At 38.2% G+C, this 15,281-nt stretch overlaps 1 protein-coding gene across 2 annotated transcripts in view; it reads left to right on the top strand.

Moving 5' to 3' along the window:
- The window catches only part of PPA2 (inorganic pyrophosphatase 2), an 87,613-nt gene that overhangs the window by 13,702 nt on the left and 58,630 nt on the right, over positions 1-15,281 (top strand). The window contains exons 3-5 of one of the 2 annotated variants that reach the window (XM_033106248.1): positions 2,506-2,550; positions 9,869-9,922; positions 11,353-11,472. In XM_033106248.1, coding sequence (XP_032962139.1) covers positions 2,506-2,550; positions 9,869-9,922; positions 11,353-11,472 — 219 coding nt within the window. The remainder of the gene's footprint in view (positions 1-2,505; positions 2,551-9,868; positions 9,923-11,352; positions 11,473-15,281) is intronic. The other variant, XM_033106249.1, reaches the window with a different exon arrangement.

Genomic DNA, 15,281 nt, shown 5'->3' with positions numbered 1-15,281 from the left:
AGGAGTGGTAGTGGTCCATAAAGCTTGGAATTTAGTAGGAAATAAAGATTTAAGGTTAAGAGGATAACAGCGGGCTTACTTTTTAATAATAATAATACTAACAATATAGTTAACATTTGTGAATTATTTTCTATTTGCTAGCTACCATGTGAACATTTGTCATTTGATTTAATCCTTATGAATTGCTATTATTATCTCCAAGGGCATCAAAGTTGAAGGCATTGTATTGACTTGTCTAAGATCACACAGCTGCTACTAAGTGCCGGAGCCAGCTTTTGAACTAGCATTTGTGATCACAAACCTCATGCTCTTTAACACTCCGTGAAGTAGATGTTAGAAAACTAAAGTTCGGAAATGGTAGTCTTTGAATAGCTCTTCTCTTAAAAACTAAAATTTCTTGGCAGATATAAGGGTGGGAAGGATGTAAGTCCCGCAGGCGTGGGAGATCCTCGCTAAAGGTAGAGCTGAGAGTGGTTCAGGATCATTGGTGTGTTCACGTAACTCGCAAGATGGCTCGCGATTGGTAGTGGATGGTAGTTATCACTATGCTGGAAATGCTTTCCTTAAAATCCGAGTAGTTAATTGGTTTATTACATTACCAAATTTATTAAGGAGCCTCTGGTTATTGAATAACCAGGACTACCTTCCAGGTCAAGATTGTACGTGGCTGGTTAATGGGGTTGGGTTTTCCAGGTCAGTGTAGTGGCAGAGGCCAGTGAAGAAGTGGGAAGCTGCTTCAAATGCAAGAGGGTTTGACCTTGGTATTGCCTTAGAGGCCGAAGATAAGGCATCATACTAAGGTTATGGAATGCCGAAGTAGGATTGGTGCTGCCTTCCCACCCTGCAGTGGACCGGACTGTCAGTAACCGTGGTGATAGGAAGAGTAATAGCAAAGATTTAGTGAGTGCTCACAGTGCTTAGAGAAGCACGGGGCTCAGTGCTTGCCTTGCATTATCTTTACGTCTAGGGCTACTTTTACCCTTATTTTGTTAATGAGGTTAAGTGTCTTGCCTATGGTCACAAATCTAGTCTGTTGTGGAGGTGGGATTTGAACTTAGGTGCTCTAAGTCTGTAGCTTGTAGTCTTAACTGCTTAACTGCTCTTATGTAATCCTTCAGGTTCATTACTTCTAAGAAGTGTTCAGCTGCAGAACAAAGGGTCATATAATCTGGAGAGAGAAAGAAACCAAAGGAGAGGGCAGAAAGAACTTCATTTTACTGTGTATGTTTTGTGAGAGAGAGAGAGAGAGAGAGAGAGAGAGAGAGAGAGAGAGACCGTGTGTCCATGTATCCATATGTTTTGTTTTGGCCTGTGAACTATCCAGCCTAAATACCTTGTCTCAGCACCAATCCTTGCTTTTGGCCAAAAGTGCATGCATTCATTTATTCTTTTGCTCATTAATTTATTCGTTCAGTAAAGAATCATTGCATGCTTATTGTAAGCTAGACAGTATTCTACGCACTAGGGTTGCAGGGGTGAGTAAGATAGATATACTTCCCACTCAGTTGGAGGAGATAGACAACCAGAAAACAAACAAGTCAATTAGTGCTGTACAACTAGCACAGGGTAATGAAAGAAGGGGTGCTGCTTCATGTGGGGGTACAACATGGCAAAATCTGTGTATCTAATAACTAATAATATTATTGGGAAACATGTAGTAGGTAGGAGTGGAGGTGTAGAACGAAGAGTGGGCTAGAAATATCCCAGTGGGCATAATATTCTGCCTAGGGTTAGGCAAAATTGAGGATAGGGCAGGGCAAAATATAACACGATAGGCCAGAGAATTCTAGGCAAGTGGAGAGATTGGTACACACAGTGGTGGTATAAATAGGCTTTCCTCACTCTCGACTGGAATGACTAGTTAGAACTATTGCACCCTGTACTTTGGGATGTGGTGTTTTAGGAATAGTAATAATATTTCAGACCTGACTTGGAATAATCATTTTTCTGTTTGTTTGTGTCCTTCATTAGTCATTTTGGTGTATAAAAATTATGTATGATGTGTGGGCATTTGTGAATGGCATAAATTTTCTTCCCAACCCACCACATACTTTGTTTTAATTTAAAAGTGCCTGACGGAAGCAGAGTAATCACACCTTGGCGGGACTCACAGGCTGGAGGTGCAGCTGAATACTTTCATGGCTTGTTAGTCACGCTCCCTGGAGTTTCATTTCGATAATGAAATGACTGTTTTAAGCACAATCACTGGAAACTGCCAGTCTCTCCTTAAAGACTGAACAGAGCCTTTGCTTATTTTATAAAAACTAAGAAAATATACTTGAAAGATTTAGCTTTTCTGATAATTTTATGAAACATTTTGGTGCTCTTGCACTGAGGATGCGAATACTGAGAGAGAAAAATGAACTGGGCCTTTGGTAGTCCTCTGTTGCATCAAGTCAGCTCTGTAGTGAGAGGTTTATGCAATAAGCATACTTTCGTTGCTTTGTGGTGCAGCTGTATTTTCATGAAATACTACAATTATAAATACCATATTTTCTTTTATAGGAAAATGGCATTCCTACAAAGAGAGCACGAAATGATGAATATGAGGTATATCTAAAGGTTTTTATTTTTGTGACTCACTTATGTTGTCTGTTAAAGACCTTGATGATAGTTTGTATTTGTAAAGTGCTTCTAAATTTTTTCCCCCGCAAAACTTATGTGTGCATTCTGATGTTTTTTTCTTCTAGTATTGCTTTAAGGCAGATAGGGATGATATTACAATACATTTCACTATTTTTTTCTGTGGTAAAACATATATATTTATATATATATATATATATATATAAAACAAAATTTACCATTTTATTTATTGTATACTTTTTAAATTGTACAGTTCAGTGGCATTAAGTACATTCACATGTTGTGAAACAATCACCACCATCCATCTCCAGAACTTTTTCATCTCCCCACATTGAAACTCTGTACACATAAACAGTAACTAACTCTCCTTTCCTTCCTCCGCCCAAACTCTGGTACCCACTATTCTTTCTGCTTATGAATCTGACTATTCTAGGTACCTCCTTACCGTTTTATGAGCGAAAAACGAGAAAGAATCAGGAAATGAACCCAGATTTTAGTAGCAAGTTATCCTCGTAGGTGATCTAAAGTAAAGGCACTTTATGAAAATTGGTCAGTTTATCATCTTTTTATTACAAGGGGGAAAAGATGGTTTGAGAGGCTCTTTTAGAATCCAAGAACAAGTCTTTTGAAGGTAGAGGAGAAGACAAAAATAGTTATACCAACTGTATACTAAAAATAAATATGTTCTAAATATATCTTCCAAATATCTAACTGTCAAACCTTTACTAGTTCTTGACTTAGGACCAGAACATTTGATTGATATATGTCATCCCATCTCTTGCTGTCGATGGATGCCATTTTATCTCGCTGATGCCAGGTAGCTTTTCCACCTTCTTTTCTCTTTCCAACCTCAGTTTCATCTATTCTCTACTCCAACAGAAACTTATGACCCCAGCTTTTGCATTCACCTCCAAACCTAGTTGTGGGGGCTCTAATTCCTACAACCTTTGCCTGCCATCCATCTTGTATTTTCCTAAACTGGTGTTTGTCAAATGGTCCTTAAACCGTATACAATGGAACCACGTAGAGCACTTGTTAAAATTTTGGATTCCTGGCCCCATTCCATATCTACAAAATCAGAATCTTTGCTCGATGGGGACTGGTTAGTCTGCGTGTTTAAACTAATGTTCCAGGACATCCTATACACACTGAAGTTTGAGAACCAGTGCCCTAGATGTTGGGTGAATAGTCATTCAGGGGCTCAAGGCTTTATAGGTTCTTAGAGACTTTGTGTATTGCCCTGTAAACAGTTGTCTCAGTGGGAAAAATGTGTAATTCTGAGTCCATACAGCCAACTCACAATGTAATTGTTAGAACATAGTTTATATGTCAGAGACTGCCTGATTGGAGTTTATTTGATTTTTTTTTTTTTAAAAATTCTCTTCCATTTGCCCCATCTTCCACCCCGTGGCAACTACTTTTCCACACTCTGTTTCTATGAGTTTGCCTGGTTTTTCTTGTTCAAGATTCCACATGTAAGTGATATCCCATGCAGTATTTGCCTTTCTCTGTATTGCTTATTTCAGTGAGCATGATGCCCTAACAGCCCATCCAGTTTGTCACAAATGGCAGGATTTCCTTCTTTCTCCTGGTTGAATAATATTCCAGTGTGTACATCTACCATGTCGTTTTTATCCATTCATCCATTGGTGGACACATAGGTTGTTTCCTGGCCATTGTGAATAATGCTGCAGTAAGCATGGGAATGCAAATAGTCTTCAGTATCCTGTTTGTACTTCCTTTGGACATACACCCAGAAGTAGAATTGTTGGATAATATAATAGTTCGGTTTTTAATTTTTTGACCTCCATACAATTTTCCATAGTGGCTGCATCAATTTCCATTCTCATCAACAGCATACACAGGGGTTCCCTTTTCTCCACATCCTTGCCAATAATTGTTATTTCTTGTCTTTTTGATGATAGCCATTCTAACAGGTGTGAGGTGATGTCTCATTGTGGTTTTGATTTCCTTTTCCCTTATGATAAGTGATGTTGAACATCTTTTCATGTATCTGTTGGCCATCTGTATGTCTTCTTTGGAAAACTGTCTATTCAATTCCTCTGCCCATTTTTTCATCATGATTGTTTGGTGGTTTTTTTGTTTGTTTGCTTTTGCTATTGAGTTGTAGGAGTTCTTTATGTATTTTGGATATTAACTCTTTATCAGATATATGATTTGCTAACATTTTCTCCCATTCAGTAGCTGGCCTTTTCATGTTGTTGTTGGTTTCCTTTGCTGTGCAGAAGCTTTTTAGTTTGATGTAGGTCCATTGGTTTGTTTTTGCTTTTCTTGCCTTTGCTTTTAGTGTCGAATCCAAAGTTTATTTGATATTAAGTTAGAAAAAGGAAAGAAGGGTGATATCCTTCAATTTTTCCCCCAAGTATATGAAATTTACTGATTGCTTTTTCATATCTTATTAGTTTTTCTTTTTAATTTCTACAATAAGAATAGAAGGGGAAAAGGAGAGATAGAAAAGAACTGAAAGAGAAGTTAAATATCCCTGGCCCATACCTAACTTTCTGAATTGAAACATGTCCCCTTGTATCTTTGCGATTTTCTAATAAATTTCAGCACACCATTATTGGTTTATAATTAACACTAATGTTAAGATAATCAAACTAACATGGGCTTTAGAAAAATATAGATCATACACATTTTAGTTGGGGAGAAGAAAAGAAGACTGGATATACACTCTTAGTGATCCAGAACAAATGATGAGAGAGAGTGTGGTTTGCAGACTTAAAATTTAACTCATCTGTTGTTCTTTCGACCTAATTCAAGTCTCCGTGAGTGGTTTTGGTAGGTGTCATTGTGTAAAACAATTGTCACTAGCTTGGTCTTCTCTGTCACCTCTGAGTATGCATCTGCATGCATTTATTCTCTTAGAGCCAGGCTTTCAGGGATGAATAAATTATGTGAACATCTGCCATTTACTTAGTGTTTTTTTTTTTTTTTTTTTTTTTAACAGCTCTTCAGACATATTTAAACAGGTGCTGGGGTACCTCATGAAAGAGCATAGAAAATGAAACATAACAACAGGACTGTGTATAAGGTTGCTAGGATAGGTATGAGACATACTTCTAAAGAGCATTTGTTGAGAATTCATTCTCGGCTTTGTTCTTTATCTCATTATGAGTATGTGGTTCTGTCATTGGTAAACTTTAGTTTTATCTAGAAAAACTTAAAAAAACATTAGTACTTTTGTGGCTCAATTTATATCTGTATTTAATTGCATAAATGGCATTCTGTGAATTAATAGCATTCATGTTTCACTTAAGAAAATGCCACATATTGTTTAGCTGTGCTTCAAACCAGAGATTCTCAACTCTGGCTGCATATTAAAATCACATAGAGAGCTTTAAAAATAAATGGTGCCCTGGCTCCACCCCAGAACAACTGAATTCAAAGATGTGGGAGGTGGGGCTCTTGGAATCCTTTTTCTTGTGTAATTGGTTAAAACTCTCTAGGTGATTTTCATGTGTGCAATGATTGAGAAAAAGTATATTTAATCACTGATTCTCAAATTATCTGTGGTGAAGGACTAATTTTGTTTCGGTTTATTTCTAATCTGTTGTGAACTGATACTTAAAAAATACAATTAAAGTGAATTATTAGAAAAGTGTAATTCTTACTACCATGTTTCCCTGAAAATAAGACCTAACTGGACAATCAGCTCTAATGCGTCTTTTGGAGCAAAAATTAATATAATATAATATAATATAATATAATATAATATAATACCTGGTCTCATATTATTAATTTTATTAAATAAGACCAGGTCTTAGAATATTAATTTTTGCTCCAAAAGACACATTAGAGCTGATGGTCCGGCTAGGTCTTATTTTTGGGGAAACATAGTAGGGTCAGCAAACATAAAAATTACTATAAATGTTTCTAAATGAACCAATAACAATCAGCTTGCTGATTAGCCCTGGTCTATGACTGCACTTGGGGTAGCACTGTTTTAACCATTGCTTTGCCTCGTTGTTAGTTACCAATATCAAGATGGCATGCAAGTCAACATTAACCTTAAGACTTTCTCTTTGTAAGGCCCAAACTGTAGGAAATTATATAAATTTACATTCCTAATTACTGTAGGAAATTAAGTTTACTCACCATTGTTTTAATCATTCTTCAAAGTTCAGAAAGGATAAATAGAAGCAGTGGTCCTTTTGTAATTTTAGGGAACCAGAAATCATGAAGTATGCAAGCTAAGTTTAGAAAGCTGTGTCTAAACTCTTTGTAAACTACCTATACTGATATCCTCAATTTTACATGCATTATGATCATAATAATTTGGATTTAAATATTGTTTTATAATTCTCAAAATATTGTACTTTATAATTTTCTGTGTGTTTTCATTTAAATTATATAACTGATCTTCATAACAACCTTGTTGTCATGTAGGGTCTCTGGTCCCGCTCCCCTCACCAGAATGCAGGATATGGTGAGGCCAAAAAGGAACAACGGAGCCATGGATAGGGGGTTCATGCCACTGTATTCTCAATGGCGGCTGGTCGAGACACAAAAGCAAATATCTGCCAGTACCCCAACAAAAGGTCTTCTTGCATCCCAGTCTCACTGGCGGCCGGGTAAGACACAGGAAGTAGGATCCACACAATCCGCAATCTGCCATCCGCATTTGCTAATCCTGCTTGCTAGCCGCAATCTGCTATCCGTTTCTGTCAACCAACTCACCAGCCAACCCCACTTGCTAGCTGCAGTCCACGCTTGCTATCTCAGCCACGGCAATTTATATCAGTGGCCAATGGCTAACTGGTTACAGCTGATGGCCAACTAGTCACAGCTGACGGCCATCTACTACCCAAGCCAGCACCTTTCTATGTAAGGCCGAGAGCCTGGAAACTGCCCTCTGAGACTCTGTCCCCCACTTGCATAGTGAGGAGGACAGAAATGATCATACTTGACAGATTGGAAAGGTGAGACATACAGCTTACATGTTGGATCCCGTCTCTCCTATTTTAGTTTGAAAATAAAAATTGAAATGAGTTTCCTGACTCCATTTTAGTTCTGTCACTACACTAAAAAGGTATTTCCAGCTACGTAGCAACTTTTAACATTGCACTGTAGTGACATGATGGCTTAAATTCTGCTGTGTTTAGACAACTTCTCTAACTTTTTAGAAGAAATTTAAGGCATAAGCAGACATATGATGCAGACTCTAAATATTTTTTTTTTTGTGGGGAAAAAACCTAAAGCATTTTCGTTGTGGGGACAGTGTCCCAGAGAGCAGTTTCCAGGCTCTCGGCCTCACATGGAAAGATGCTGCTCGGGTAGCAGGTGGCCATCAACAGTGACTTAGTTGGCCATCAGCTATAACCAGTTACCCATTGGCCACTGATATGACTGCCATGGCTGAGCTAGCAAGCGCGGATTGTAGTTAGCAAGGGGTGTGTTGGTTGGCAGAGAAGCAGAGAGCGGATTGCGCATCGTGTGGATCCCGTTTCCTGTGTCTCCAACTCAGCCTCCAGTGAGAATATAACGGTATGACTCCCCTATCCATGGCTTCATGGGTGTTCCTTTTTGCCTCACCATATCCCGCATTCTTGTGTGGGGAGCGGGACCAGAGACCCTGCATTACACATGGCGCAGCGAGCCGGGTATGGTGCCAGCCAAAGCTCTCTGAAGGGCAGTGGAGCAGTTTGTGCATGTGAACATTCAGTCTCAGGAAGCCTGTGAGGAGCAGTGCCGGGAGTAGGAAGTACAATCTGCCTGGGAGAAACGTGACCCCTCAGTTACTTGGTGGTCCTCTCGAGCCTCCGGATGGCATGCCGCCCTGTTGGCCTTAGCAGACGTCGCTTGCTTTTTGGTAGGCTACTGCTGCCGTTGGCTCCTAGAGTTGTGGACATCTTACACCGGGGCCACCACCCACTTGGCGAGCAGGATTCCAGCCAGGTGGGAATGGTTCTGACTCTGGGCAGCAGGACATGTGGCCCTCACACAGTGTGTGGTGCCCGGTGGCCACTGTTCTCAAGAGCTGGGACCCCGTGGAGGAGTGGGAGGACATGGCATAGAAAAAGCTGTGCAGCTGCCAGAGAGCTGGACTCCAGTGGAGGGGTGGGAAGATGTGGATGGTTCTCTGACCAGCATAGGACGGAGAAAGCGAAGGTCGTTATGGCTGTATGGGCTGGGAAGGGCTTGCTGAGGCAGCCCAGATGCGGGACTTGTAATCCCAAGAGGAAACACATGCTGAGTCCTCGGAGGATGATGCGGGTGAGGTCGAGGTCGTCCCTCAGCCTCAGGTTGGGGAGGACTTGGAGCCCTTGCCCTGTGGAGAGGGCACATGTTGGGAGACCAACACACAGCCCTGGTGAATGAATATGGACTTACGGGGAGGTGCCTTCCATCCCTGATTTGATGGACCGCTTGACTATTTGCTTGGGAACGTACCACCATGTAGTGGAACTGGCAGATGTTCACTTCCTGTGTCTTGCCCGGCCGTCAGCGAGACTGAGGTGCAGGAAGACCCCTTGTTGGGGTGCAGGCGGATGTTTACTTCCTGTGTATCGACCAGCTGCTGGCAAGAATATGTAAGCACCTTGGCTGTGAGCCACTATTGTTCCAGCATGGTACCATGAGAACCCTGGCTGTACCCAGGAAGTCTGGCTGTGCCCAGAGAGACTGGCAGTGTCCTGAGAAACCCTGGCTGTGCCCAGAAAATAGGTGGACATTGAGGGACACCTCCCAGGACATTGCTTGAACTGGACTGAAACTTTTTCTAGTGAGCTGGGTTCCTAACACAGGGCCCTTCGTGGAGGACGCTTGTTGTGTAGATTGTGAGGCGAGACCCTGTAGGGGTGGAGTATGGGGACAGAGTCCCAGAGAGCAGTTTCCAGGCTCTTGACCTCATATGAAAAGGTGCTGGCTCGGGTAGTAGATGGTCATCAGCTGTAACTAGTTGGCCATCATCTGTAACCAGTTAGCCATTGGCCACTGATATAACTGCCGTGGCTGAGGTAGCAAGTGCAGATTGCAATTAGCAAAGGGTGGGTTTGTTGGCAGAGAAGCGGACGGCGGATTGCACATTATGTGGATCCTGCTTCCTGTGTCTCCAACTCAGCCACCAGCGAGAATATAGTGGTATGACTCCCCTATCCATGACTCCGTTGTTGTTCCTTTTTGGCCTCACCATAGCCTGTGTTCTTGTGCGGGGAGCGGGACCAGAGTCCCGGCATTACACTCATACAGAAGATAAGTGAAAAAATAAAGAATAGGTAAAAAATGTTTAATTTTTTTCTGTTTTTGTTTTTTTTAACTGCAGAATTTATTTAATATGGTTGTCGAGATACCTCGGTGGACAAATGCTAAAATGGAGGTATGGATATATTCTATTTATAAAATGGGAATTATAATAATGATACAAAAACATTGTTTCAAGTTATTTTTCCTAATGTGAATTTAGGATGCTTAACAAACTTGTTTATATTGAAAACATTCTTGTGAACTTACTTTGAGTCTAATTTCAAAAAAGCAAAATATTCAAAGATGAATTTATACTTTAAAGAGAGTATTTTCCATTTTTGCCTCTAGTTTGTTATACACATGTTTAATTTTACTTGATTTCCCTGTCTTTGAAAATGACAAATATTTTCAAGGTTTACTTGAATAGATTATGAGATGTATTTTTTTTCATAGACACAACTGAAACATATTTACTTGGGGCTTATGGCAATTTTGGTTTCTAAGGACTGAATTCTCCTTTAGATTTTACTCTACCAGGAATGAAAGCATTTTCCTGGCCAACTCTTGATTTATGAGCACTATTTCAGAGCATCTGCTGTCCCCTAGTTAGCTCTTTAAATTTTTAAAAAATCTTTTCCATGAGAAATGAACCTATCAAGAACTTTCCTGTTGCTTTTCAGAATTTTATGGTTCCATATGCAGTTAGGTAAGACCCCTTAGAGTTCTGAGTAGAACTTAATTTATGGCAATTTGTTTAGTTATTTAAACCTCCTATACTTCGGATGTCGTGGCAAGTATTATTTCAAGTATTTAAATTAAGGAGTTTTATGTAAGTGTATATTTTTCAGAATTTCTATTTGGAGAATTGTCAGTAATTTCACCCGTCCATCGTAGTATTTTTTTGGTTAATATTTTAATAGGAAAATGTAAAGATATTAGATTCTTCTTTTAGTCTTGCTTCAGATAATAATATAATCTTGCTTTATCATTCTGGATACACTACCTCAGTTAGGAATAGGGCAAAGAATCTGTGAAATTTTGCCTAATCTAAACAACATTTATTCATTCAAACATGGCTTCAGTTATTTTTTTGTTTACTTTCTAGGGTAGTTTTTTGTGTCATTTTTTTTCTTTTTGCATGACAATTTGGATATGCTTGATAGAAAGGTAACTTAGAAATGAAATCCCTTGGTGAAAATTTTTGCATTATTTTTATTATCATAAGATTGATGATAAAAAGCCTGAGATTATTAACGAAAAGCAGGGTGATTAATCTGTCTTCTTGCCATTTCAATCATTTTATTATTTGTGTTAGAAAAATGACTGCATAAATAATTGAGTGCCTAAATATATGATCTGATGTTTCTTTTCCAGACAGTTTTTTCTTACACGGTACTGTAAATTACAAATAAGAGCTGTCTTAATTTATTTTAAAGTATCTTTGATCAGTAAATTGGAATACAAATATTTAGTTTGAGAATAGCAGATCTTAAAAACACTATTTAAAGATAAGATTATTCATTTCTCACCCCCCTGCCCCCTTTTTTTCCATGATCTGCTTAGATTGCCACGAAGGAGCCATTGAATCCCATTAAACCAGACATAAAGGATGGCAAGCTACGCTATGTGGCGAATATCTTTCCTCACAAGGGTTATATATGGAATTACGGTGCCCTCCCTCAGGTAACATTTTTGTTATATTGGTAAAACTTTCCTGTCTTCTGAAAAAATTGCCTTGTAAATCCTGTGAACTACTTGAATTTAAATTGGTTCTTAGGACATGTCAGTTTGAGAGATTTGTAAATTAAAAATTTTTAATGTGGAGTTTTATTCTGTCAATAAATTTTTTTTCAAACTGTATTTATGTCTGTACTCAAGTTCTTGGAGATAGGCCTATAGAACACTCACATTTGGCATTTTGAGCACATTTCTTTTTCTGGGCTTGGCTATTAAGGATAAGTGAAAAATGTTTTATCTGCTTTATCTTCAGTCACTTCTTTGAATACGACAAGTAATGCTTCTGGAAACATTCATATATGATAGCATGAATTTTATTTTTTAAAGTTTAACAGATGAATCTTTTAAATTTTTAACTTTTTTCCAGAACTTATTGTGAATTCAGTTAGGGGACTTAATTATTTACTACTATGAATTTATAATTTTTCAGTGGAAAGCAGTGAAAGCAAGAGCTAAATAATGATAAAGCAGTATCTATTAGAGAATGTATTAGAGAATGACACTTACTGTTTACTTTTTCTTTTATCCCTTTTTGTTTTCTTCTTGTGTTTCCTCACTCCTGGAAAGTGATAACTACTTCCAGATTATTCAGTGAGTAAAATTCAGAATATGCAGAATGAAAAGTCTAAGTTGCGGGGACATAGGAAAGCATCTGCCTTTATGTTTATAAAGTCGTCAGACCATCCCTCTATCTGGATATTTAATTTTTGTATTTTTATTTTTTTTGGTTAATTTTAACATTTTACATGAAATTCCAAGATGCTTTTGGGGAACTATGTGAGTAAAGGGGTCTTGCTTTATCCAAGTCAAGAAAACAGCTGCCCACGTAGAATAAATATTCACAGGAAAAGAAAAAAGAAAATTGTTTTCTGAAGAGTCAGGCTGTCTTTGATGCAGTTTGGCCACCCACATGTTTACATTCTTCAAAATAAGCGCTTCTAAAATGATTGTGCTAAGAATGAGAATGTCTCTTGAAACCATGGAAGCAGGTTTTCTGTTTCTCAGGTGCCTAAGTAGACATTCTGCTTGACTTGGCAGGGAAAGGGTTAAAAAATATTTGTTAAATGAAGGGGATACTGTCTGTAGGAGAAGTCATATGGATGAGGGGAAGGCCAAATAAACCATTGAATTAGAGACAGCCAGACAAAAACAGAGACATTTAGAGTAAGCAGAAGATAAACTAAAGTTTATGTATTTGTTTATTTCATTAAATATTTATTAAAGATCTGGGTGCTAGGCAGTGTATTAGGTGTTGGATGTTTAAAGAAAAATGAGATATAAATATAAGATCCAAGAAGCATAATAAGTGACTAAGAATGTGGGTTTTGGAACTAGATTGCCACTTTCTAGTAATATAACCTTGGGCAAGTTACTTTGTCTTTCTTAGCCTCGCTTTCTTCATCTGTAAAATAGAGATGATAAAGTACCTATCGCGTATGGTTGTGTTGAGGTTGAATGAGTTATTGAACATTCATCTTCGAATAGTGACTAATGGGTAGTGATCACATTATTGTTACTGCTGATACTTTTATTATTATACTGTCTTTTCTCCAAAGGGATTTGTAGTCTCATGGAGTGATCGACCACTAAACAAGTGGTTATAGTGGAGCATAACAGGTGCTTCTAACTTATCTACTAATTCTAAGCTTTTGTGGTTTATTTATACTCCTGATGAATTTTTGTACTTCTCTGGATGTGTTTGACATTTCCAGATGCTCTTACCTGCTGTTACATTAGTCTGTTAGGTGCAGTAGTTCCTGTTTAATTACAACAGTATTAAACTGCAGCAGTCTCTTAATGTACCCTTTGTCACTGCTACCTACCAAAATCTCACACTCCATCCAGCATCCAAAATAATATTTTAAATATTTAAATAATATTTTGAAAACATAAATCTGCTAATGTTTTGTTAATGAGAACCTTTTAATGGTTTCTTATTGCTAAAAGGATAAATATAACATTCTTAATATGGCCTTTCAACCCTGCATCATCTGGCCTCTGTTAAGTTCTCCGCCTCATTTTACAACATTTGTCCTTTCTTACTTTATTCCACCACTATGACTTCTTCAATGTTTGATTTTCTGTTGTCATTTCCACACCATGCCTTCACAGAGCTGTTCATTCATTCATTCATTCATTCAGTACATATTTTTTTGAGTATCCGATGTTTGCCAGGCAATATTTTAAGTACTGGAGGTGAAGTAGTGATAAAAGTGACAAAAATTCTCTGGGACTTTTATCCTGGGCAGAGACAGACAGAAAAAAACATCATAATAAAATGTATAATACATCAGTTGGTGGTGTGTTAGAGAAAAATAAAGCAGGAAATGGGGCTAGGGCATGTTGGGATGTTACAATTTAGACAGAGAGAAGGCCTCAGTGAGAAGGTGTCACTTGAATGAAGACCTAAAGGAAGGGAGGGAACAAGTAGTATGGATGTCTAGGGAATTCAACAAGAAACAGCAAGTATAAAAGTCCTGGGGTGGTTGGGAGGAACAGAACGGAGGCCAGTGTGACTAGAATGGAAGTGAGGAAGAAGAAATAGACCTGTATTCTCTCTGCCTTTTTTTTTATATCGATGCTTTGATTTTGTTTTAGTTTAGTTTATTTTTTATTGAGGTAACATTGTTTAATAACATTATATAAGTTTCAGGTATACAAAATTATAATTTGGTAGCTGTATACACTATAGCATGCTCATCACCAAAAGTCTAGTTCCATCCGTTACCCATCCATTTGACCCCCTTGACCCATTTCACCCTTCCTCCACCCCCTCTTCCCTCTGGTAACCACAAGGAGATATCACCTCACACTTGTTAGAAGGACTGTTATCAAAATGACAAGAAATAAATGCTGGAGAGGGTGTGGAGAAAAGGGAACTCTTGTGCACTGTTGGTGGGAATGTAAATTGGTGCAGGCACTATGGAAAACATTATGGCAGTTTCTCAAAAAATTAAGACTAGCACTACCATATCCACACATTCTTCTTCAGGGTATTCCAAGAATATGAAAATTCTAATTTGAAAAGATGTGCACCCTTGTGTTCATTGCAGCATTATTTATAGTAGCCAAGATATAGAAGCAACATAAGTGTCCTTTGATGGATGAATGGATAAGGTGTGTGTGTTTGTGTGCACACATCCATACACATGCATACATATGATATATATATACACACATACAGTAGAATATTAGTCAGTCAAAAAAATCAAATATTGCCATTTGTGACATCTTGATGGTATTATGCTAAGTGAAATATAATACCTGAGACAGAAAAGGACAAAAACTATTTCACTCACGTAGAACATAATATAAAAAAGAAGTAAACGACCAAACAAAACAAAAACTCTCTTCTGTTTTTAGAGATCTTTACTATCTTTTTAAACCCAAACTAACCTTGTAGTGTGTGTGTGAATGTGTGTTAGTCTTCAGCAAATGCATACACTATAGATTGCATAGAAGTTATTTACCAAAAAAAATGATAATAATAACCTAAATTTATTAATATTAATAAAAAGTTGAAATTAGGCCAGTTGTTTATGGGAAAGGATAGCTCGATTCATTCTCGATACTAAGACCAAAAGAACCTGTTAAAATGAAAGCGAGCCCCTGGTCCTATTTATGTTTTCGATCTCATCTCCAACTTCCCCTCGTCCTCCTCCTTCTGTTCCGTCACTCCCACAATGGCCCCCTCACAATTCCTCTGATACTCAAGGCACGCGCCTGCCTCAGGCCTGCACGCTCACTGTGTCCTC

The sequence above is a fragment of the Rhinolophus ferrumequinum genome, chromosome 5 (genome assembly GCF_004115265.2).
Source record: "Rhinolophus ferrumequinum isolate MPI-CBG mRhiFer1 chromosome 5, mRhiFer1_v1.p, whole genome shotgun sequence".
NCBI lineage: Eukaryota > Metazoa > Chordata > Mammalia > Chiroptera > Rhinolophidae > Rhinolophus > Rhinolophus ferrumequinum.
The sequence above is the reverse complement of the archived record's forward strand: the minus strand, read 5'-3'. Positions and strand labels throughout refer to the sequence as shown.